This window comes from Epinephelus moara, chromosome 3, assembly GCF_006386435.1.
Source record: "Epinephelus moara isolate mb chromosome 3, YSFRI_EMoa_1.0, whole genome shotgun sequence".
NCBI lineage: Eukaryota > Metazoa > Chordata > Actinopteri > Perciformes > Serranidae > Epinephelus > Epinephelus moara.
The window spans coordinates 7477175-7500983 of NC_065508.1; the positions used below are offsets into that span (position 1 = coordinate 7477175).

At 42.1% G+C, this 23809-nt stretch overlaps 1 protein-coding gene across 8 annotated transcripts in view; it reads left to right on the forward strand.

Annotated features, from left to right (window-relative positions):
- Positions 1 to 23809, forward strand: part of LOC126388377 (rap guanine nucleotide exchange factor 6) — a 183240-nt gene that overhangs the window by 85877 nt on the left and 73554 nt on the right. For all 8 annotated transcript variants that reach the window (XM_050041484.1, XM_050041485.1, XM_050041487.1 and 5 more), the window contains one exon: positions 88 to 105. In XM_050041484.1, coding sequence (XP_049897441.1) covers positions 88 to 105 — 18 coding nt within the window. The remainder of the gene's footprint in view (positions 1 to 87; positions 106 to 23809) is intronic.

Genomic DNA, 23809 nt, shown 5'->3' on the forward strand with positions numbered 1-23809 from the left:
CACAGACATAGAGTTTGCATACTGTCTCATTATGACTGTATATTGTTTCTTTCTCTTCCCTTTTCATGTTTCTGCTGATGTCTTCAGGATTATGTCAACAACCAGGTAGGACGAATTACAAAATGAATCCTTCCCCACATTTAGGTCTTTCTCTGCTCCATCTTTCTGTCTTGCATTGTTACCACATCTATCAGGATTTTTTTCTGTTTATGTGTCTGACGTATGTGTGTGTTTGTAAGTGTGTGTGTGCGTGCATGAATGTGCACGTGAGTCACTTGTGGTTCAGGCACCTGTTGTTTAGAAATGGGCTGTGTTGGGAAAAGCGAGTAATTCTAAGGCTGCCACACACATGCACGCATTGCTGTGTACCAACACTGTGGGTGGCGGATCGGAATGGGGCTAACTGTGGAACAAACAGATGCATGCTGGGAGCAACAACGGAGTGGTTAACAAATGGAGGACGAGGCGCTCAGTGTTGACATTTAAACCTGACAGGACAGAGACAGGTTTGAGATGACTCCGGATGGCACGGTTTTTTGGTTTTCCCTCAGATTCAGGTCAGAACATTATCGGCGCACATCTCTGAAAGAGGTAGACATGATTTGTTTCCTGATTTGATGATTTGAAGACGCTAGAAACTGTCTGTCTGTCCATCTAGTGCATTCGTGGTGGTTCGGTGACACACAGAGCCACCAGCCAGGTTCCCCACACTAGAGAGCCATCAAGTCAAAATCTTAAAAACAAAAAGCTAAGTACTGGCACTGAACTATGACTTTTTTTTTTTTGCTCCAGTGTTACAAATACACATAATTCTGGTGCCAGAGCTTTCTTTGCACCTTCCTACAGCGGAGGGAGCTCCTAAATGTGGTATTTTCCAAACTGCAATCACTCAGCAATGAAATAGCCTTGTAATAAAAGGTGGGACTTTCACAATGGCAACATCCAGTCAAAGATCACCCTTTAATATGCCGAGATATACCTCAGCAAAAATATGACAAGAAATTGCTCAAACAAATCTCTGAATGTTGATGTGTGGATGGAGGCATGTTTGTTATGTCAAAGATGCTACTGAATGTATCTTTGGGGGTTGCCCATTCGTAATGATAAGATGGTAATGGGAGGATGTTACACAGGCTACAAATGTATACTGTTCACGCACCACACACACTCAAAGAGAACTGTTTTCTGGCAGTGGGTCAGAGGATGTTGTTTAGAGGCCTTATTGGACCATAATAACATCAGTAATCCATTATCACTGGTGTGCACCAGTGTCTGGTGTCTCTCTCTCCGTCTTAATGGCTTGCTCTGGAGTGAATGAAAGTTCCTGAAGCTATGAATTGAGAAGAATCTTAATAATGGATCAGAAATTGGAGCATCTGCTGTATCTTGAGTCGAGAACAAAGAACAATACGGCTTCTACCTACACATCACACCATTAAGTACACCTACTGAGTATATTTTGTCTTGGTTTCCAGAGGCAGAGACAGACAAATTGCTGATTAGATCAAGCTTTATTTTATTATTTTATTTTATGTCTTTTTTTCTCCGTGACGACACTGGTTGTGATTGATTCCCATTGATCCAGGAACCTGATTCCACTTCCAGAGGGGCGAGAGACAGAAGATCCTGTGCGTTGTCTCGCTGCCATGACAGACCACTGGGATTCACTAATGACTCAGACTTATACCACACACACACACACACACACACACTGCAGAGAAACAGAAGCATGCACACAGAGAAAGTCACTTCATTAAGACATCAGATGCCTCTCTGGGTTACTGTCTTTCCCTCACTGGACAAGTCCAGATAGATGAACCCATCACCTCATTTGCCTTGCAGGGGAGACCTGCTTGAAGGGCTTTTACAGCCAGGCTACTCCATACCACCCCCGGATCATTAATTTAACATGATGCAGGTTCAGCCATCTGCACAGCATAGTTCAGTTTGCACGGCCTTGGATAAAATCAGCAGAGAGTGATGTTATTCTGTCGTAGCGATCCAAGTTGTTTTGAATTCAGAGTTTAATACGTTGGTATTTCAGAGACAAGCCAGTTACACGGTGTGAATATAGACACACAGATGTTTACACTCTTTTAGAATCACTTTAAAATAGTGATTTGTTTTGAATATTTTTCAGGGTTCATTTGCTGCTGTGAGAAGCAGTTTGTGTTTTAAGTTACTCGGTTTGTCTTGAACATGCCTGTGGAAACGTGTAGAGCATGAAGCAGCATCCTCTCTGCTGTTTTGAAGCAATCCAGTGTCGGTACACACCGGAAACACCGCGTCTCTTGCAACGTCTGTGGTTTAGCAAACTTCCTGTGTCATAAGTCAGAGAGTCTGACGTCTGCTGTCTTTTTTCCTTCCAAACACTTTAGCATTTCTTTCCCCTCTTTGGCTAACCTGGCACGTGAGTTACGGGTGAAAACCTGCATTAATAATGTAAAGCATCAGCCACCAGTGAGCATCTAATGAAATTCCTTTAGGCGGAGGAGGAGGCTTGTGAAAGCCACTCTAGGCAAGATTTCTAAAATTAATCTCTGTCTTTACCATAGATATGTCCTGTCTGCCCACATTACTGTACGCAGTTTAGTCACTGATTAGAAATCTCTTCACACAACTATTTATACCAAACTTCCTTAACAGTAGTGAGCAAAACTCTTACAGCTAGCTGGGCTCAACCACTAATGGTTAAATATCCTTTCAAGATTACTTTCATTCCCTCTGTTCCCAGCTCCCACTAAGAAAAATTTAAAGCCTGAGGAGGACGAAGTGTTCTGTCAGGTTTTTCGCAGACCAGTTTAATAGCTGCTCTAACCTCTAGTTGGCGCTGGGGCAATAAGTAGTAGGCTATCTTTAAGCCAGAATCCCCAAATTTGTAAAACATCTTTGATTGTTTATGTTAAAATATCTATCTTTGTTTAGCTCTGTGCAAAATAACAGTTGAGTCGGGTATGTTACTTTAAACATATATACAGTACATTGCACAAGGAAACCGATGCATGGCCACAAAGTTACGTAACACTGCAAAATAGTGGCCAGTGGTAGGTTTGTACTTATTTTCAAAACCACGTCACACGTTTTTGGTATCATAAGTAGATTAGCAGCACCAGGACCAGAGAAAACAGTTGAAGCCCCTCTACTGGCAAGTCCCCAGGACACGTAGTGCTTGTTGGCACCCTACTTTTTTTGGAATCTTATGTGTGGAGGAGGCATCATCTTTTGCTGAGGAAGATCGTGTCATTCGAAAGCTCCAGAACAGCAACTAAATGTCCTTAGTGGTAAAGTTGTTTTGTCATCTACTGTTTCCGAGGTCACATAAGATCTTTTGATCTCTAGAATGTAGCGTCTTCTGCTTAATGTCTTAATTTTTAGATGTTTTTCATTGTTGGAACTAGATGTAAAAGCTTGCTTGGTCTTTATATGGTTCAAGTAGCTTTAACGCTTTAACTGCACATTCATTGTAACTCTTACCTCATCTTTTACCCGTTTATTTTTAGGGAGCCATTAGCATTGACTTGACCTTGATGATTCTGTCTTTGGTGGTATCATATTAGCTCAATTTGATGAGCTTGTGCTGGTCATGCAGTGCCATTACTCAAGTTACTCTTAACATCACCGCTCGCAATCAGGTTAAATCTAAGGTTGCGCTCATCATTTAGTGGGCAAGTCATAGGAGTGACTCACACGAATGCTTTGTCATAACTGTGTCAACCTGGTGTGAAGACTAATGGAAAAATGACTCTGCATCATCTTTCAATCTCCCCTCAGGTTTGAAGGTCACTGGGATGGGGTGAAGGGAAGATGCTCTTGTAAATTGGCTTGGAAAGTTTGTCTCTGCCAGTCAGTTTGGCAGGCAAGAATGGTTGTTCCGAGCATCCATATGTTAAGGGGAAACTTTGGTATTTTTTAACCACAACCTGATTTTCCAATGTTTCCAATGACTAATGGAACAACAATGTTTGAAAGTGGTCCAGTATTGAGCAAGAGTGCTGCAGCCGGCAGATGTGAAACGGGCTGCGATGTAATTCTTTGGAGCAATAGCCCACCATTACATTATGGAGAAAAAACAAGCCTATATTTAAGGCTGTACCCGACTCAGAATTATGTCAGTTGAATCAGAATTTGGCTGTTCAATACAAATATTCTAACAATTCTTTTTTTTTGTTACCATATCAAGTGTTAAAGTTTGAATGGGCTCAGCAGGACGTTAAGTGTGACAGCTAAGCTAACTGCGCTAACAATGGATGGGAAATGGGCAACATTCTTTGCCAACACTAGATATCAAACAAAAGCCAGAGAGATAAAAACATTGCGAAATAGGTTGCTGGTTGAAAAAACTCAATTTACCCTTTTAAAAAGCCTGTTTGTGCAGGAAACATGTCTGGGAAATCTGTGGAGCTCCAGTCACTGTGGTGGTTTGTTGAAAAAGTCAATTTCCTGTGCTGATTGTGTTGGAACGAGCTCCCTGGTGTTGGTCAGTTTTATAGAGTTTTGCTTGGCATCATGTAACGATGAAGTTGTTAACATTCCCGTAATATTCCTGGCTTCATTTTCATTGTCATTAGCGTGAGTGAGTGAGAGTGCGTGTTTTTGAAAATGTGCGTGCCGGTAAAACTGCACATGTGCTGGTGAGGGACTATTTCTCAGTGTTTCGGTGTGCCTGGCTTTTTAATACTTTTTTTCATGGTACTTTTCAGCTGTGTGTTCCAATGCGGATACTCTCAGTATGTAGGTTTTATGTATGTCTGTCTTGCTGTTCTTCCCTGTAGTTCTGCAGAGCTTAAACATTCTGCTTATGTTTTAAAGCCCCTTGCTGCTTTAATGCATCCAGTCCGTTCCTTAGCTCATCTGGTCTCATTCTATCAGAATGCAGGTGGGCCCAACTAAACCCCCCAAGGGCCTCGAGCCAGCTCTGCCACTGCTAGACCCAGCAGGGCCCCCAGGGAGAGACAGGGAGCCAGGAAGAAGGGGGGAGGAGAAGAATAAGAAAGGCCATGAGAACAAAAATGTGTATGTTTTCGCTCAGAAAATGGTGCGACTATAAAGAGGTCTGCATTATTATCACTATATTACCCTTATTGTTTTATTGGATGTTCAACCACGATAGTTTCTAGTTTTATTGATGCAAATGATGTCAAATTAACTGTATGAATGGCTTAATCTCATCAAGTGTCTAATCAAGTGCAAATTAATAGCCTTGTAATCAAGGAATTGCATCAACAGGGGCCGACAGTTCTTTTCGTCGCTGACAGTAATTTACATCAAGTATAAAACCAACAGAAACTCTTGGTGATGAGGAAATACAGCAGGATGTTGGTATTAAGGCCTGGAAAGCTGTATTAAATTTAAACCAGATGCATTAGGGTGTTTTTTTTATTTCGCCAACTTGTTTCATTATTCATCTCGTCAAGCATTGTCATCACCGATGCTGTTACCCCATCTACAGTATTGTTAAGCCAATTGTTTAACAGCATTCCTTACAAACAATATCGCATTTCTTTCCATCATACTTTTGTTAATTTTAACTGAAATGCTTGAAATATGAAAAGATAAATAAATATCCCCCTATGGGAAAAGTTGGTGTGTCAATGGAAGCAAAAATGCGACTGCTTTCCGCCAACCAGTAGAACAATCAAACCCTTAAAAACAGTCTTCAAGGACTAACAAAGAAAAAAAGTAATTGGCATTCAGGTGACTCAGCAGCCAAAGAAAGAAAACCATGACTTGGCATTGCCACTTTATTTTGATGCAGATTTCCTTTCCTCTTTTCCTGTTTGTCCTTTCACTCTCTGATGTCCACTGAAGCACAGATGCTGTGAGAATAACCTTTTAAAAAATCAAAGAGGAGAGGAAGGAGAAGGACAGAATGAAGAGGGGGGAGGTAGAAGATGGGTAGGAAATTATATAAAATGTGACATAAATATGAGTAACATTACCACGTGTCTTTGAAAATGGTGAAGAGAAACAGACGTGACGGAGTGATGAGGAATTAAGGATTAAGAAAAGATGGATATACAAGGGTGAGGGGCTCTGGAGGACCAGTGGAGAAGGGGGAGGAGAAGGAAGGTGAAATAAAGACTGGAAGATAATGGGGGTTGACAGGTAATGAAAAAGATGAGTGGGCGTGCAGCAAAAGGGGTGGCGGGGCATGGGGATGGAAGGATGGGGCAGAAAGGTGAAGGTTGTGGGAAGGTCACATGGGGGTTTAATGAGAGGTAGGAAGGATGGGGTGAAGGAAAGGCAGGGTCATGAGGGGTTAAGACAGGAGAGCAGGGGAGGCTGGTTGGGGAATGAAATAGTGGTGGTATGGATCTAATAAGGGTTAATTGGACTTGTGAATAACACGTGACAATATTTTATCTTGCTCTGGGCATCATGAAGGTGGTGGTGCTTCAAGACAAACTGGTTAGCACCTTGAAGCTGAAACCTTTTGAGAGTCAATTTCCCACTGTTGATGAACCCAGCCACACTGGTGTTCTAATAAATTTAAATAAGAACGACTGTATCTTGGACAAAAGATTTCAGTACACCTCGTCACATTCACCCCATCAAACTGTTGGTTCTTTTTCCATCTTTTTTCAATTTTATTGCAAACGCTTGTTGTTTGCTTGCGTGACAGATCCCAAACAAAGCCATACTTGTCCCCACTTGTGCACAAAAAGTTGGATTTTATAGATCCAAACAACTCATAAAAAAAGCTGAACAAAACTCAGACTTCAGAGCACACCTGCAGAAATCAATGGATTACATCAAGGACCCTATGTGTCTGTTTTTCTGCACTCGGCGTCTACAAAAAAAAAAACGGATAAGCAATGCATCAGATAACTGACCACAAACGAAAAAAAACAAAACCAAAAAGACCAAAATATTTTTCTTCCAAACAGCTGGCGGGGGCGAGTACAACAATCATGTGCCAATCAATGACTTGTTTACTTTCTCAAATTGTGACTCAGGCTCAAAGTACTCAGCTCAGTCTTGGGCCGATGCCTTCAAACAACCAACAAAACCACAGTCGCCCGGCGGTGTTCCAGCCCTGCTGCTGGACTCCTGCTGCATTCATCCTCCATGCACAAAGCACACATTCAAACGCTTTCTCTAAATAGTCTTTAAAAAGACTTTAAATGAATGATCTGACATCTGGAGTTACGGAAGGTGGTATTTTTAACATGCAGTGACAGCTTTGGTCCTAAATTTTGTTCTTGAAGCTGGTTTTTGAAAGGTGCAGACATCCTGATGTGCATGAGTGTGCGTAGAGTACAGTAAGTTGGGCAGCGCAGTGTACCAGTGGGGCACTATCTGCGGCTGTTGTTGCTGCTAATTTTAGGGATTACATCAGCATCACTAAGATGACAACCTTGTTGAACTCCCTCTCTATGTTCCTGCTTCTTCCCCTCCTCGTTCTCCTCTTCTGTCCCTTATTTTTCCATCATCTTCCCTCCCTGCCATCTCCCTCTGTCTAACCTTCATCTTCCCTGTTTTTGGCCCTTTGCCTGATATTTGATGTTCATACAGACACATTGCATTATACTCTACATTCCTATTAATGCACTTTCATACTTTGTCTAGCTCCTTTGTCACTTGTTCTCTTTAAATTGTGGTTTTATTGTAAGCTAAAGACAATCCATTCTAATGTCCAGAATTTCTCATGAACAGCCAGTTTGAGTGTGAAGGACAGTTGATGTCTCCAATCAGGAGTTTAGAAACAAACTTTACAGTGGGAATAAATGGCTGTTTTGTGCCAAAAGCAAACAAAACCTACATTCTGAAGAAAAATAAAGCCTTTATTCTTCCTCCCTTACCTCTCCTTCACCTCGTGAAATCCCGCTGGCAGCCTCTTCCCTTCCTCTCACCCCGCCCTCCCTCTTCCTTCTGTTTGTCTAAATTTTTCATCCACGGGTCTGCTCCTCTCACTTAACTTTTTATTTCTCTTGTGCGTGCTCGTCTCTGACTCACTGTCTCGTCTTATTCACTTTCGATGTGTCTTTCTTTGGTCCTGACCCTTCGAGTTATTTCCTGCTCTGTATGATTATGACTTACTCATCTTCCTTTAACTTATTTACTAAAGTAGAAGGGGAAGTTGAATTTGTTATTGTCTGTTTATCCCCCATGTGTCACTTTGTAAATTACCCACCCATTTATTTTTAGAATACACGCAGAAACGGATTCATTGTGGGAGTTTCAGTGACAGCTGAAGGTCAAAACATAGATGATTGTCGCCAATTTTCTCTCCCCGTTCTATGATTTTGCATCTCTAGCTTTTCTGGGCTTCAATCTCTGTCTCTCTCTGCAGTCGGAAAGGGAAGGGCTGGTTTAAATAGCAGGAATTCCTGTCTTGTCCTTCAGACAGACACACACAAAAACACTCACTGAGGTTTTACATACACAAACACGTGATCAGATGGCTGCGGTCAGGGTATTCACACAGTTCTCTCTTTGTGTGTTGCATGAGCGTACCTTCATGTTGTTGTGTGAGCAGGCATTACTGCTCTTTGTCTACTGTACACAGGAAACCATCAGATTATATAAGAGCTCAACCATCTACTCCTTGCTGAGAGGTGACATATTTCTTACAGAAGGCAAGACCTCATGTAGTTTTTAAACATTTTTGGAAAAACGTTTAATGATGTTTTTTTTTTTTTAACTGGTCTCGGGTAAGGAAAAGAAGGAATGGAAATCTACATAAACTTCTTTGTTAAGTGTAGAAATGAATGCAAATAGTATTGCTTATCTTCCAAAAGGATAAATATGCTTTAAAAGCAGTTAAATGCAACCCACCATACAAGTGTCATGTACAGTTCATCATACAACATACATGCAAAGATGGATAAGATTTGGATGCATTTCGTTTACTTTATAAACAATGTGCGTCAATTAAGCAACAGTTCTCATTTCGTTTTAAATTTCAAGTCATTTTTTTTAACCAAAATTGCCAAAAATTTCACTGGCACCATCTACGGGTGTCAATCTTATGTTTCATCATGATACAATATTATATTGATTCTTTTGACAAAGATACGATATTTGCTGATATCACAAAGTCTACTGCAATGCCATTTCGGTTTGATTCAATTCAAGGGCCTGTGATCAATATGAGACGATATTAGTGAGTAAATATCCATATTGTTTTTTTCTTGTCTGCCTGATGCTAGGCAGCTAGCATTGGAATGTGAACGAAGGAGGTGCGCTTGGAGGGAAATTGTGACACAGACGTGCCGTGGGAATTTCAAAATGAAGGTGTATCTTAAAGATGACAAGATGTATCAGTGTTTTCACTTTGTATCAATAATAATGGATCATTGAATCGATACATATTGACCCAGATTGATGTATTGTTACACCCCTAGTATCAATCTTGCAAATTAGGATTTTTGCTGATTGTCTTTGTCATCTCTGATTGTAAAATCTTTGGGGTTTAGACTATTGCTTAGACAGAACAAGCTGTTTGAATATGTCTTGTCAGTTGTTGGCCTAGTGGGTTGCTACATACACACAACACTAGATTCAAACCAGCCACTCTCTAGTCCCAACCCACTGGGTTCTGTAACTGTAAGGCTGATGCCAAAATCTAGTCTCGCCTTTATGTTGCAGAAAGTTGTGCTGCACCAAACCAGCAATAGTTAACATCTCCCTTCATTAGCTGTGTTGTAAAAGAGGCGCTGTGTCTCTGTAACTGTCCATGGAAATGACTGTGCGGCAATCTCAGCACTCCTCTGTTTGCGTGTGTGCGTGCGTGTGCATGCACACCCGTGTGTTACAGAGCTACAGGGGCTTTAGTCAGCTGACTCTTTTTAATTAGCCTGGCAGAACTGATTAGCTGTGAGCAGTAGCCAGACACACACTCACAAGATGCAGTTGGCCACTTTGTGCAAGCATGTGAGGGTCCACAGATTAGTGTGTGTGGTGTCCCAGGGGGCCAATTGTCCCAGTAGCAGGCCGAGTGACAAAGAGGGACAGGACCCCCTCAGAAATCACCGAGCCACGTCACGCCTCAGTGAGCAACACACAAAACACGCAACCGCACACACAGGATGCTACATGTATGTCTAGTCAGTGCAAACTGTCTGATGTGTGCGAGTCTGTCTGACTGACAGCTTGCCATCGGACAGGTCACATTTCCTGTCTGTCGGCGCCTGCCTGAACGTGTCATGTTTTCCAAAGAAAAAGACATTTTCTCTGTTTTTGTCTCTCTCATCTCTCGCTCTCATTCTGTCTCTTTCTTCAACTTCTATTCTCAGATTCTTGCCCTTTAATGTTGACTTTCTCGCCTCTTTTCTTTCTGTCCCGTCCATAATCACCTAACTTAACCCGCCACATGCTCACAAACGCACACAATTGCAGACACACACTGTTCCAGGAAGCGTTTCCTGTGTGACGTGCATCCTGCTCCGTGTTTTGCAGACAGATCCCACATTGCCGTGCACTGAGTTACAGTAAACGGCCCTCTGAAGCACATTACGCAGACGATTGTGTGTCTATACTTTTTTCACTTTCAACTTGAAATTACTGCAGTCACATATGACGAGAAGCTTGACTCCTCTGAACTTTAGTGTTGTGAAACCACATCATGGTGTGCTGCTGCAACTTGCTATGCAGAATTCATAATAAGTATAAAACTAAATAAGGACTTCTTGTGACAGTTTTGACTTTAATTCCCCTAAATCCTTTTCTCAAATGGAAATTCATTTAGATAAATCCTTCTAAACTGCTACAACACAGTGATGTGTGGAGATATTTTCCTTTATCTGGTATTTGTTAGTGTCACATTGACTCCATCCTTTCTTATTTATCTCCTTTTTATCTTTTCTCTGTTTGAATTTCATCTGCATATGTGTTCTTCTTGTAATCTTCTCTGTCGCTGTTATTCTCTTTCATCGACCCACCAGCTAGCCACATTTTGAACTGGTTAGACAGGTGACAGGAAATACTTTGATCTTGTTGATGTGTGGTTATTTGTTAGCTCTCTAACACCGTCCTAGTGATCACTTTAAATCACTAGACAAGAGCAAACACACTTCTGTTACCACCCCTGGAATGTAGAACTCATCAGTGTGCAGCAGAGATAATGTTTTCTATAGTTGCATGTCAAAGGGTCTTGATAAAATCTTAATCTAAATAGGATGGGATGAGCGATTAATGTGCTCCATCAATCATTGATGAAGAAAAGCAAAACATTCACACAAACACTCAAATGAAGTAGAGCTGCCCCCTGAAAGTCGATGATTCAAATCATCAGTCAGAAACCCCTCAGTTGACTGAGACTCCTTCACGTCGAGCAGTCTTTTTTTTTTTTGCAGACGTAGCTGCAGAGTGTGCGCGTCTCACTTTCAAGCTGCTCTCCATTATAGCAGCTGATCAGATCCAGGTTGAGTCTGAGTGAGATGGAGGCAGCTGCCTGGAGGAAGAGTTGCTTTGCCTGTCCAGGCTCTGTGATACATACGTCTGCTGTCTTCTGCTTGGAAGTAGTGAATTTCAACTCACAGCAACTTAATATGATGCAGTCCCTGGCTGGCTTTAGCGTAGTTAGCACGCATTAGCTATGAGGGCTAACTATATCACATGAACGTCACTGTTAAAGAGGAACAGACAGTCGAGTTTTCAGATCAAACAGACAAGTCTGATTCGACTGATGAGTCAGGTGCAGCCTGAGCCAAGTTTTGGTTTGTAGCTTAATTATGGTTATTATTAATCAGTGTTTTGACTTGTTGCACTAAATATTTATTTAAAGCATTGGATTTGTGTTAAGACCAGCTGATTTGTCCAAAGATGGACTCCTGCGCAGCCTTACTGCAGACCAGTGGGGGCTTAACTTAATAAGCTGCAAACTTTGAAAAGTGATTTTCTGTTCAAATGTTTCCCTCCCATAGTTAGCCTTTGTTATAGTTCTTTGAGAAAGCAAAACGCACCAGCTATGTGTGCGTGTGTGTGCGCGTGTGTGTGTGTGAGAGTGTGTTTATTAGGGCTGGGGCTTTGACAGCAGGGCAAGAGAATGATGTAGTGCTGCGCACACTAGCATGCGAAAGGGAAAAATACTGCAGTTAGTACACACTAAGGCACACACACTTAATACACACAGTCTGAACACAGCCTTATGAGACACACTTAACATATTCCCCTTTTCTACCTATCTATATATTTCCTGCTGTCTGTTTATCTATCTATCTGTATCACTCTACCTGTCTATCTATCTCTGTCATATCTATTTCTATCTCTCCCTCTTTCTCTCTCCGTCTCTCTTGTGTACATAACACTCCTCTGAAGGCAGAGCTCCATGTGCTTGCATCCGATTGGCTGCAGAGTAAAAAGATGATGTCATTCCTAGTCGGGAGGTGCGTATCGTTTCACATACACACACGTAGAGGAGAGAGGACTGAGATCCTGGTTCACAGCAGCAAGCAGAGGGAGAGTGAAGCACGAAAAGAGGGAGATGGATAGATGGACAGCTGATAAAAACGATAATGAAAGGAGATCTTTCGAGAAAAGTGGGGCTAAAAAAAAAGAGACATGATAGACACCAGAACAGAAACTGAGGCCGGTGAAGACAGGAAACGGCTAATTTGAGGCAAAGAGATTGCAAAAATTTGGGATTTTTATGTCAGAGAGAGGAAGGAAGGAGGAGGAAAAAAGGCAGGCAGTGAGGGGGAATACTGAACGAGAGGGAGGGAGGTCAGAGAAAGAGAAAGGGAGAGGGTGAGAAAGATCCTCCCCTCTCTGAAGTGTCTGGTAATAGGAGATTGCATCTCTCCTCTGCTGGAGGAGAATCAGACGTTCAAACAACCACACTGCTCCTATTGTCTCTGCTTTTAATTCATCCCTCCTCTCCACTTCTTTTTCTCAACGTCAGAAAATCGGCACAGGATACAAGATGGTTAATGCCAGAGGAACATGCGATGAAAGGAATAAAGGGAGGCGTTCATGTTTAGCACCAAAAATAAGATGGATATCTATAGATTTAAATGATTTCTCAGGAGACGTATTATTTGAGAGGCCACATATGTTCAACTTGAACTCTTTGCCTCGTCAGGATACCTAAGTATAACAGAAGATGCAGCACCAAAATTTTATATGGAATCCTAGTGCACAGAGGGAGCTTTACAGTGAAGTTTTTTGTGCTCTTTTTGATTTCCTTGTAGTGTCAGATTGTATGGGTTTGATGAATTGCTTAATAAAGTTAACATTAATTCTAGACCTGTGTGTCTGAGGTTGTGAGGAAAAATACAGGAAATGAAGTGTACAAATTTAATGTGCTGCTGTAATGTTTGAGATAAATACTGTTTTCTGTTCCCTGGGAGAAAATGCGTGGCTGTATCCCCTAGGTGTCCACTAATAATTAATGAAACAAAACGGCCTGCAAAAGGAAAATAAAAATCATTGTTTCAAGTCACGGTTTCAACATTTGTTCCTGCTGAGTTTCTGCTCCATTTGCTCTTATTAAAAGGCCTGTGATTCCCATTAAGAATTGATTCGGCGATTTGGTAAAAACTTTTGAGTTGTCAAGGTTACAGATAATAAGCCTCAGCTGCATTTCAATTTTAGCTGTTTTTTTTGATGTGTAGTCAGGACCTTGATATTGAAAAGCTCACACTTGGTTTTCGCTGAGACAGTTTGAAGACTTTTGGCTTTCAAATCAACAAATCAGTGCTTTCAGATACTTCTCTGTCGGGATCCCACATTTGATGCCTCAAGTGGCATAAACCACACTACTTACCACACTAATTATTCCTAGTTGCTGTCAGAACCAGGTCTGCCTCTAATAGTTTACTCCTCTGTGATTGTCTTTATACGTTAAATCCTGTCTACTGTGTCACAAATCCTCCAGACTGGGGCTCTCTGACGGGGAACCTATTATCTGCTTGTGCCATTGTGTCGCATGTTCACATTCACCAAAACACCGCCAGCGTCTGTCTTTGTATCTGATAGGGACTCGGTGATTTATGCCCCCCCACCCCCCCGCTTTTTTTGTAATTTATGCGGCATGCTAACAAAGAGGAGGGGGTTGCCTCAATACACTCAGCTTTATGTTACCAGCAGATCAATGAAGATGCCCCCTCTCTTTCCTCTCTATCTCTGTCTTTCCCATCCTCTGTCTCTGTCCGTCTCCGTCTCCCTCATCCACATCTGCTCAGCAGCCAATCCATCTAATGCAGTTTCCCTCTCCTTGTTCCCGCGTCATCCACGCCACCTCCCATCCCTCCGCTTCTCTCTCCCTCTCCCTCGCTCTCTCGCTCACTGCACAGGTGATGTCATTCTTTTTCAGCTGGATTCTCCTCCCTTCTCCCTCCTCCCTCACTCTCACTCTCTCCTCCGTTTCCCATTAGCAGCTGGCTCTCCACAGCACAGCATCCTATCCACGGTAGCTTCTCTCCGAGGGCGGGAGGGGGAGGAAGAATGCCGGCGTGAGGTGTGAGCGATAACCAGGGAAGAGAGCTTAAAACTGGGTTAAGGGAGCGGGATCACTGGCCCCTGCCATGGAGCTGCACCGCTGGGCACGCACATGCACCGCAGGAGCTCTGTAGAGAGATAAAGAGTTGCAAAGAGACAGTGAAAGGAGTTTGACAGACGTAGACAGTGAATGAGGAGGAGAAGAGAGCTGCAGGCAAATGATCCAGGCTTTTGGGAGGTGAGAGGGGACTGTTTGGACGACTTTAAGCCAGACAAGAAGCTTCTTCCCAGGGGGCTGCAGATGCACAGACAAGCCCCTCTTTTTATCCAGCGCTGGCTCATCTACTGAGGAGAGGAACCTCTGCTTCTTTAAAGAAGGAAAGTGAATATAGAAGAAGACAAAAAATGACTTCGTGAGTTTTTAACTTTCAACAGAAAAATCTACTGAATTTGGATGTTAAGTTGCATGGCTTTATCTTTGACCACGCAGCCTTGTTGTCCTCCGGGATCAGTTTTGAATATTCCGCAGATTTCAAGTACTCAAGGTTTTTTAGGAGTGTTTCAAGCCTCTCTGTTGCAGTTCCTTTTAATGCTGTAGTGGATGAGGGAAAGGTTGACATATAAATGGATCTGCCCTGACTTCAAGTCTCCTTCTATATCAAGCAGCCAATTTTTTTCGTTAATCTGCCAAATCGACACTGAGGATTTTTAAAAAAAAAAACACCCCGTGGACAATTCTTCTCTTGCAGCAAAGAGATCAGCGTCAGCCCTTTCCCCCTTCTTTTACTTATTTTTTTCTTTTTTCTTCATCTCTTGGTGAACGAGGGGAAACTTCCCCTCGCTGGCACCCTCCCTCCTGTGGAAATGGCTTTCCTGGTCCGTTGCTATGCCAACTGCTTGCAGCCGTGGTCCTCCAAAGTAAGCGATGTCGTAATCCCTTTTCTGTCCAGCGCCTCTGGCTTAGGATGCTGCTGCCTCTGTGCGTGTGTGTGTGTGTGCATGTGTGTGTGTGTGTGTGTGTGTGTGTGTGTGTGTTACTGAGAAGTAGAGATAGGGTGTGGATGAGGGAAAATTAGCTTGATTTATATGCATGTGACGAATATTTTATTGTGTCTGTTTAGAGACGCATTCATGCTTTGCTTCTTCCTTTAATTTGAATTTTAACTGTTGTGTCCTGACACATACTGATATCCACAACGGCTGCTGACATGCCAAAGCCTTCTCCTGTCTCTTCACTGGGAGGGAGGGTGAATTTCAAAACTACAGAAATCACCTGCGTAGTATGAAGACTGGATGTGTCTACTGACTTAATACACAAGTCGAAGAAGAGGCTTATATTTTGTACAGTGTTTGGTCATTTGAGAAGATTCACCTGATGGCAGTCTAAATATCAAAACATCGCACTGTGTGAACACTGAAGTGCTTTGATAGAGTGGAGACAGGAGATTTTTTTTCTGTCTTTGCACCAGTGTTTTATTATTCCTAGCAACTACACCACTCCTAACTTAGCAAAGGACAAGCTGATTTGAGGGTTCCTAAAAAATAATGTTTAGAAGCCCCTATGTCCGCAGATTATATTTGGTTTGTAAACCTTTCTTTGTTGACAGTGAGGTATTTGGGGGAGCGCAAAGATCACAGATTATGGGACAAAGGACTATTTATAGCTTATGAGTCTATTTATAGCCTGTAGTAATGTTAGTTTACAAATTTGATAGTAGTAGTAGTTTATTGAGATGCCATTTGATGGCATTTAAGTGTGGTTAATAATCATTAAAATGTCACCAAGTGAGGTATTTGGTATTTCCATTTTTGCAGAAACAAGCCACGAAGTCCCTGTTCTGTTCAATAAAATGCTATCGTAACTATGACGACTGATGATATACATTGTCGCACACTTCTTTGTTTCTCCTTGTACTTCTGTCATCTTATACACGCAATCCATCTGCTCTGTCTGGTGTGTCTACTGGCTCCCAGAAGTCAGCAGTACACTGGTGATGATGTAGCCGTGTGTATAATTAACAGTATGTTGTCCTAGTTTTCGTCGCTCAGAATAATCCGCCAGAGTTAGCCTAGCCTCTGGTGAACTTCTCGATGATGCAAGGAAAGCAACTACAGCGCATGAAATGGAACTTGTGTCTTTTAGGGATTCTTGTTTTGTCATTTGTTCTGTGTCTTTTTTTAATATTCAGACTAACATGCAAGGACCCCTCCGCTGCACGGCTCATTGGTCGTCCTAGCTGAATGACTGTCGGATAGATCCCTGTGTGTCTGTCTCTCTGGGAGCTCCTGTCTGGGTGCTGAAAGCCTCAGAGATGTTTGTCTTCATTGTGTGTGTGTGTGTGCCCGCACGTGCTTTCAGTAGGATAACGTAATAATTAGGTCCCTGGAGATGAAAGGGGATAAAGTGAGAAGATGTTCAGTCTAAGATAACAAATTAACTCTGTGCCACACGCAGTGACAGAACACGGTCTTAAATACCTTATTACTCGTCTTTATTGCTCCCCATCTCTTGTGTGAGCCAAATTACGCACTATTTGCAAGGTGTCTAATGTCACTGCTGCCTAAAAAGAACCTCTAATAATAAAATATCTGATATTTTTATTATAGATAAACACACATTTGGGATGAGGACACCACAAATCTGGTTATTAAAGGGAACACCACCTAAATTTGGAATTCCAATATGTTATTTCCATGGTTTATGAAAGTTCAATTGTTATTTGTGCATGTTAACTACTCTCTCTCAGCGAACCCAGAGAAGTATGTGTCAAACTTATGATGTCATATAGTATAAAGTCTGGAGCTGCTAATAGACAATGAATGGGAGCCTGATTTTGTGGATTCACAGAGGTTTGTTTTCTTTTTTATATCCACATGAGCTTTACTCTGTGGTAGTGTTCTCAGTCCTGAAACTGTAAATGTACCCATATACTCAGACCATACCCCTGGGTGCTCTCAGTGTCATCCAGAAAATCTTTACCAATGCATTGTCTATGGAGCAGCTCCAGACTTTATTTCCTATGACATCATAAAATTCAGCTTTTGCACTCTTGTTTTTGGCTTTGTGCAAGAGTTGATCATGTATATGGATACTTTTGGACTGGTTTACACCATAGAAATTACATGTATGAAATTTGAAAGTGAGATTGGTTCCCCTTCGAAGAAATGTGACCAAGGTATAAAATGAGCGGGACATTTTACACTTAAAAAATGTACTTAATAGGGCAGCAACAAAAATAGTGACAAAAGCCTCCTATGATTTCTGAAAGCTCAAGATGATGTCTTCATGGAGCTTGTTTGGCTCAATTATTTGTCCAGAGAACCAAATCTATTTATGTACTATCATATAATATGACTAAAAAGGTCAAGTCCTCACAGTTGAGACGTTGAAACCAGGCTTTTTTTTTGGTATTTTTGCTGATAAATTACCTTCGAATTCGATTATCAAAAAGCTACCATCTAATTTTCTGTCAATTTGACAAATTCACTAATCAACTATTCGTCTGAGCTCTGCTTGTGAAACTGTGTAATAAATGACTTCAGACTTATCATAGGCACTTTTGTGCTGACATTTCTTGTTACCATTTGGCTAATCAACTGAACATCTTTACCACAACTCTTTCAGGTTATTTCCAGTCCAGCGTTTGTGTTTCAGAGCAGGAGACCTCATTTGTCACTTGCAGGCTTCTCAGATCTATCTCTGATAGCCTGTTGATCGTCTCTCAATTGGGTTTTTGTCCAGTCAGACTGTAACTCATTCGGTAAATGGTTTAGCTCCAGTTTTTTTTACTGATGTACTACCAAAAGTGAAGAGCAACTTACACTGAGCTTTTTTTTTTTTCTTTAATCGTTTTTGCACCCTCTCAACTTGAACTGTTGTATCTGGATGTTATTACTCTCCCATCTATGCTGCGTGAAGTCTAGCTAATTTACTCTCAGTTTAGAGCCACTGAGGTTTTCATCCAGCTCGCTCTGTTTGAAGTCCACAGTTAATTGGTCGGCGTCTGTGATGAGCCCACCTTTTGGAAAGGTTAATTAAGTTTCCCCTTTCCTCCCATTAGGCAACGTGTGCTCTGTCTGGAGGTACAGTAGCAATCACAAAACACTGCAGTCAGGGTGGACGGAAGAGATGCAAAGTGGAAGACAGTGTGCGAGGGCGGTCTGCGAAGGGATTTTAACTCTCTGAAAAGGTTTTGTGAATTCATCCTGAGATCTCAAAGGAGGAGGGGTGAGGAAAGGAAGAAGGATGAGGAGCCATCGCGGAGCGTGATTTCAAATTAGAGGGAGGGGAAAGACAGAGAAAGGGAGAAAAGAAAGAAAGATACAGTGAGGGAAAGCCTCTGAAGCGGTGGTTTTTATTCCACAAGAGGTTTTCACAATTTTATCATTGACTGCCTGCTCAGAATGGCAGCCAATTATTTTCTCTAGAAGTCTTTTGATAGTTTTGGCTGGCTTGCACTGCCTGGGATTGGTGATACTCACCAATTCATTTTCCCGTCACTGCAGTGATCTTGGATTCATCTTGATTCACCAGCCCATATACCACCAGCGTAGGGACAGCTTTGCGTTCAATAAATGTCCCACCACTCAGAGGTTTAATAAGCCTGAATGCAATCTCGGTCTTAACACTAAACTAGTCGACTTACTTCAGGAAAGCTGAGAGATCAGTTGACAGAAAAGTAGTGAGCAGGCCGCTGTTTGATTCATACGTATCACTTAGTTTTTACTTCTCTGCGGGGAATCTGCTGCTGCCAACGGGCTTTTACAGTCTTCTCTACCGCCTTGTTTACTACAGTCTTGGAGAATAAGTCTCCAGGCTGAGCTGCTATGGAAAGCAAACAGTTTATTTTGCCATTTATGCACTTTTGTTCGTTATTGCTGTTCTACACTGCAGCTCTTTACCAAACACCATGACATACTCTCTTGGTCTAATTTCTAACATCAGAGGATCGTTATTGAAATATTGACTCTGTGGATGGAAATTTGGCATCAGATGACAGACAGGGAAATGTAGGCCAGTGGAGCTGCTCTGTAGGGCCAGCAGGGCCTTTTTTCTGACGCACTGAGCAGTTATGAGGCCTAGATTTATTTGCATCTCCAGTAAACAACTCAGAACTTTAAAAGGGAGGTCTGCTTTGGCTCTCTTAAGAAACCAGTCAGTGGCTGCCTGTAAGAGGCATTCAACATCTTTTATTGTTTTAGTGTGTTTTGTTTATGGGTGAACTGTCCCTTTAAATCACGTCCTGCTCATCCCAGTGGAACAAACCTCAGTGCACGTCCTCCCGCTGCTGGAAGACTTGTCAAAATGTTCTGCTGCCGAACTCTCTGACCCTCCCTGCTGCCTGCATGGGACCTGTTTCCCCAGCTTCCTTTGTGATTTTTTTTGTGCCTCCCATGTTTTCTCTCTGTCTTTCCTTCTTTATCTCTTACTCTCTTTTCCTTCTGTTTTTAGCAAGGACTTCCCGCTGTCTTCCTCTTTACCCCTTTCCTTCCTTTCTCATCTGTTTTTAGTAAAGGACTCTTCCATCCTCTACTACGTGTTCATCTCTTCTTCTCGCTCTCTCCTTCCCCATCTATTATTTAAACATCAATAATGGGGCCTGTTGTTGTTGTTGCCAGCCTGATGCTGCTGTTGTTGCTGCCCTGCTGGGCTGTATCCTCGCTCATCTGCTGCTTCCTGTCTAATAAATCACACCAACTCCTTCTAAAACCATCTGCATCCTCACAAGTCCAACCTTTGCTCTCTCCATTACTTAGTACCCTTCCAGATGCCTTGTGTTTCCTTTGCACTTTTCTGTAGCTTCTCTGTAGTGTGGTGCACCAACTGTCTTGAAATTACATCTAAAAGTTTTTCTTTGAGCGCTTACTTAATTTAGCAATTTGCCTTCAAGATACAGAGGAAGAAGCGAATATTGAGACTTGTGGGGAAAAAATGAGTGGGTTAATTTTTGGAAGACCATAGTTGGTATCTGTTAGTTGCTTCAAATTAACAACAGGTTGCTTTATCTAACTTTGTTTGTCTTTGTTGCTCAGTTTGAAGTCTTCTGTGTGATTTTCTTTCCTTTTTCTTTCATATGTGCAATCAACGTTGGCCATTTCTAACCAGATAAGCTTTTGCCTGAACAAACAGGAAGTGTCATGCTTTGCTGGTAGGACAATTTGTACTCAAAACAAGTACATAACTTAGATTGAAAAAAAATTGTAATAAGTCCCCCCCCTCTCGGATGCAGACTTCCCTGGCAGAGTGCAGCAGGTCCAGACTCAGGTTGACCCAGGCTGCTGCCTTTGCTTCCCTCAGCAATCAATGGGCCTTGCTAAACACTGGCATAATCAGTTTGTGTGGACTCCATGTTGCGCTGAATAGTAATGGGTCTTTGGAGGTGTTGGTGGCGGATCGCTACAGTGGAATGATGGATTCAGTGCCAAGGCAGGGAGGGCAAGGCAAGGCAGGTCAGACAGATGGACAGGTAGACGAACAAAGCGTCTGGCATATCCAAGTAAGTTCCACTCTTACTCGGCAGCACCCATTGAAACATGGACCACAATGCATCTACAAACAATAAAAGGGAAACATGGTATATACTCATATAAGATGGAGCGAGTTAAGTTAATGGCTGGTTTCTAACAAGTGATTTTATAGGGTACAAATTATATTTTAATGAGGAAATAAATTTGAAAGTACACCTTCACTACTTTACTGATCTTCTGCTCAGTGTCGTCAGACTTCTGCTTAAACAGCTGGATGCTATATTTGATTCAAGCTACAGTTACTGGCCCACCATTCATCATCAGATCAGATAGGATAGATAGCTACATCAAACTGCTGAACCGCTATTGAGTGGAATAAGGAGATTAATTATTCGTCAGTACAGTCTATTGACCCTTTTTCTCGGTGCTGTGGCTTCATGCCCAGACAGCCCTGCGAGTCTGATTAGGATCCGAGCACCTCAAAGCTTTGCACTTTTTTTTAAGGAGGTACATGTTTAGATGTCACTCCAAGGGATAAAGATAACACCTCAAGTAATTACCAAACTGGTTTCAACTCGAAGATGAAATGAGGTGATTGGTGCGGTTTAATTGGAGGAGCAATTCGCAAAGACCCTGACCAAGAAAGTCTGTGACATTGAACACATATGTGGTTTCATGTGGTTCCTGGTGGTCAGAGAGACTTTACTCACACTGGCTAGTTTCAGGTTTAACTTTCAGAAGTTAATTAATTTGAAGAAGCTGTAATAGTGTCAGCAAAATACCTGAAATATGCTTTTGTAAATGTCGTAATCAAGAGCAAATTCTAGAAAAAAAAAAGATCTGAAACATTAAAATGTTTTCTAAATCTGGAAAACATTTCACTGTCATTACTTTAGAGAAACAATAACTTGCAAAGCACAGTTTCTGAAAAAACAGTGGCCCATATAATAGCTATAGCAGACCAAAACAAGACTCGGGGCATTCATATTAGCTACTGTTGCAAAGAAGGTGACATTTTAATGTTGTCAAAGGCCAGTGTGGTCATGGTATAATTACCCTCTGTGTAATCAACAAGTCAAATAAGCTAAAATATAAGAAATCCTCCTTAAGTTAGGCTAAAAAAAGCAGAGGAAAAAAACACACACAAAGCTACAGGTTCTAGTAGGAGTAGCTGTCAATCATAAAATGCACATTGTACCGCAATCCTCTGCATCATCAGATCAGTGGATAGAAACTGCAGGCACCATTAAAAGAGTATTAGATAGTTGCACCGTGGCTCCCCTGGTACCTGAATATGTTGACAGACCCATTTTTGTGCACTAAGAGGATGACCTTTGCCAGGTGGTATAACGCCACAACCTCTTAACATTGGCCTTGGGCAGATTTACGCTGACCTCAAGCCCACAGACAGGTAGATTGACGGACTGACAGAAATCACACTGAGTGTCAAGGTAATGTGGCCTTTGAGCCCAGAGAGATGGGGGGAGGAGGTGGGGGGGCATCCAGATAAGAGCACAAGGAGAGAGAGTAAATGAGCGAGAGACAAAGGGAGAGAATCAGACCGAGAGGCAACAATAGAGAGAGAGGGCTTTTAGCATGCCGAGGGAGGTCTAGGATATCATATGCACAGGAAGTAGGGGTGATAAAGATCGATATGGGTTGCATTAGGCCAGGCCATGCCCAACTCACCTCCCATAAGTCATAAATTAGAATCCTTCTAAACAAAAACATGCATTGTTGCTCAATTTTCTTCCTCTTGCCATGTGCATCTCTTACGTAAGGTCCATTTGTATCTGTGGAAATTGAAAAAGAGGAACTGAAAAATGATTGCATATTGTACAGGCACAGCGTAACATACACTCTTGTTGGCTGTGGGGCATGCTGCAAAGTGTCACAAATACCATAAGCCTTTATATAATGAAATATATATGGTATATGTGAAAATGGAGGTCTCTTGTTTGCATCTTGTGAGCTAAACAACAATGAGACAAAGGAAAAAAATCCCACGTGGAACAGGGTCTGCTCAGTAAGTAGCCGTAGTGAAGGTTTTGCACATTCAATATGTTAATTAAAGCCTCTTTTTTTGGCAGTCTTTGATTATCTGTTTATTTTTTGCTTGGTTTTTTTTTGTGATCTTGTAGATATGATCAGGTGACAACTGGCCAGTCATCTGACTTAAAAAATGCACATATAAAATGCACATATCCCCAATTTCCATGATTCCAATACTGGTTATGGTGCGGAGGTCACACGTAACCAAAAGGCACTCACTTGCTTACCACACTTCACCTTTTGATGTCAAACTAAGACCCAAATGCAACGCTATTTGATTGCGTCGATGGCTACAGTGGCACAAAAGAGAAAAAGAGGCAGTGTTTTGTCCTGAATGGTGTAATTACTGTCCATTAGCTATGATAGGCTGAAATTTTAGAGTGAAAAGCCCACTCAGGCCCCTCGTGCATTAACATGCCCAAGCTGGTCAACATTACTGGGCTAAATGGACTGAAAGTGAAGCTGCTCATGTGGAGATGCTCTCTAGCCTTTGTGCACCAACACACACGCACATTCTCGTTGTCTGTACACATACAGCAAACACCCATGCATGTGACCCATGACCTTGTTGGCGTCTCACTCTGCAGTGCCGTTTAAAACCCACAAATGCATAGACGCACACACACAGGCCTACATACTTGCACTCTGCAATGGTCATAACATAATAGCTATGTGCATATAACACATGTGCACATACACATATATTACTCCCCCTCACTTCATTTACGTAGACCCCACCTACTGAGGCTCTCAGATATGAGCTGCGCCCACCCCCGTGCACACACACACACACACACACACACACACACACACACACACATCCAAGTGCTGATATTTCAACCACCCATAGTCCCCACCCCCCAATTTCACTTGCTCCCATTATCTCACTGATATTGATCCACCTCCC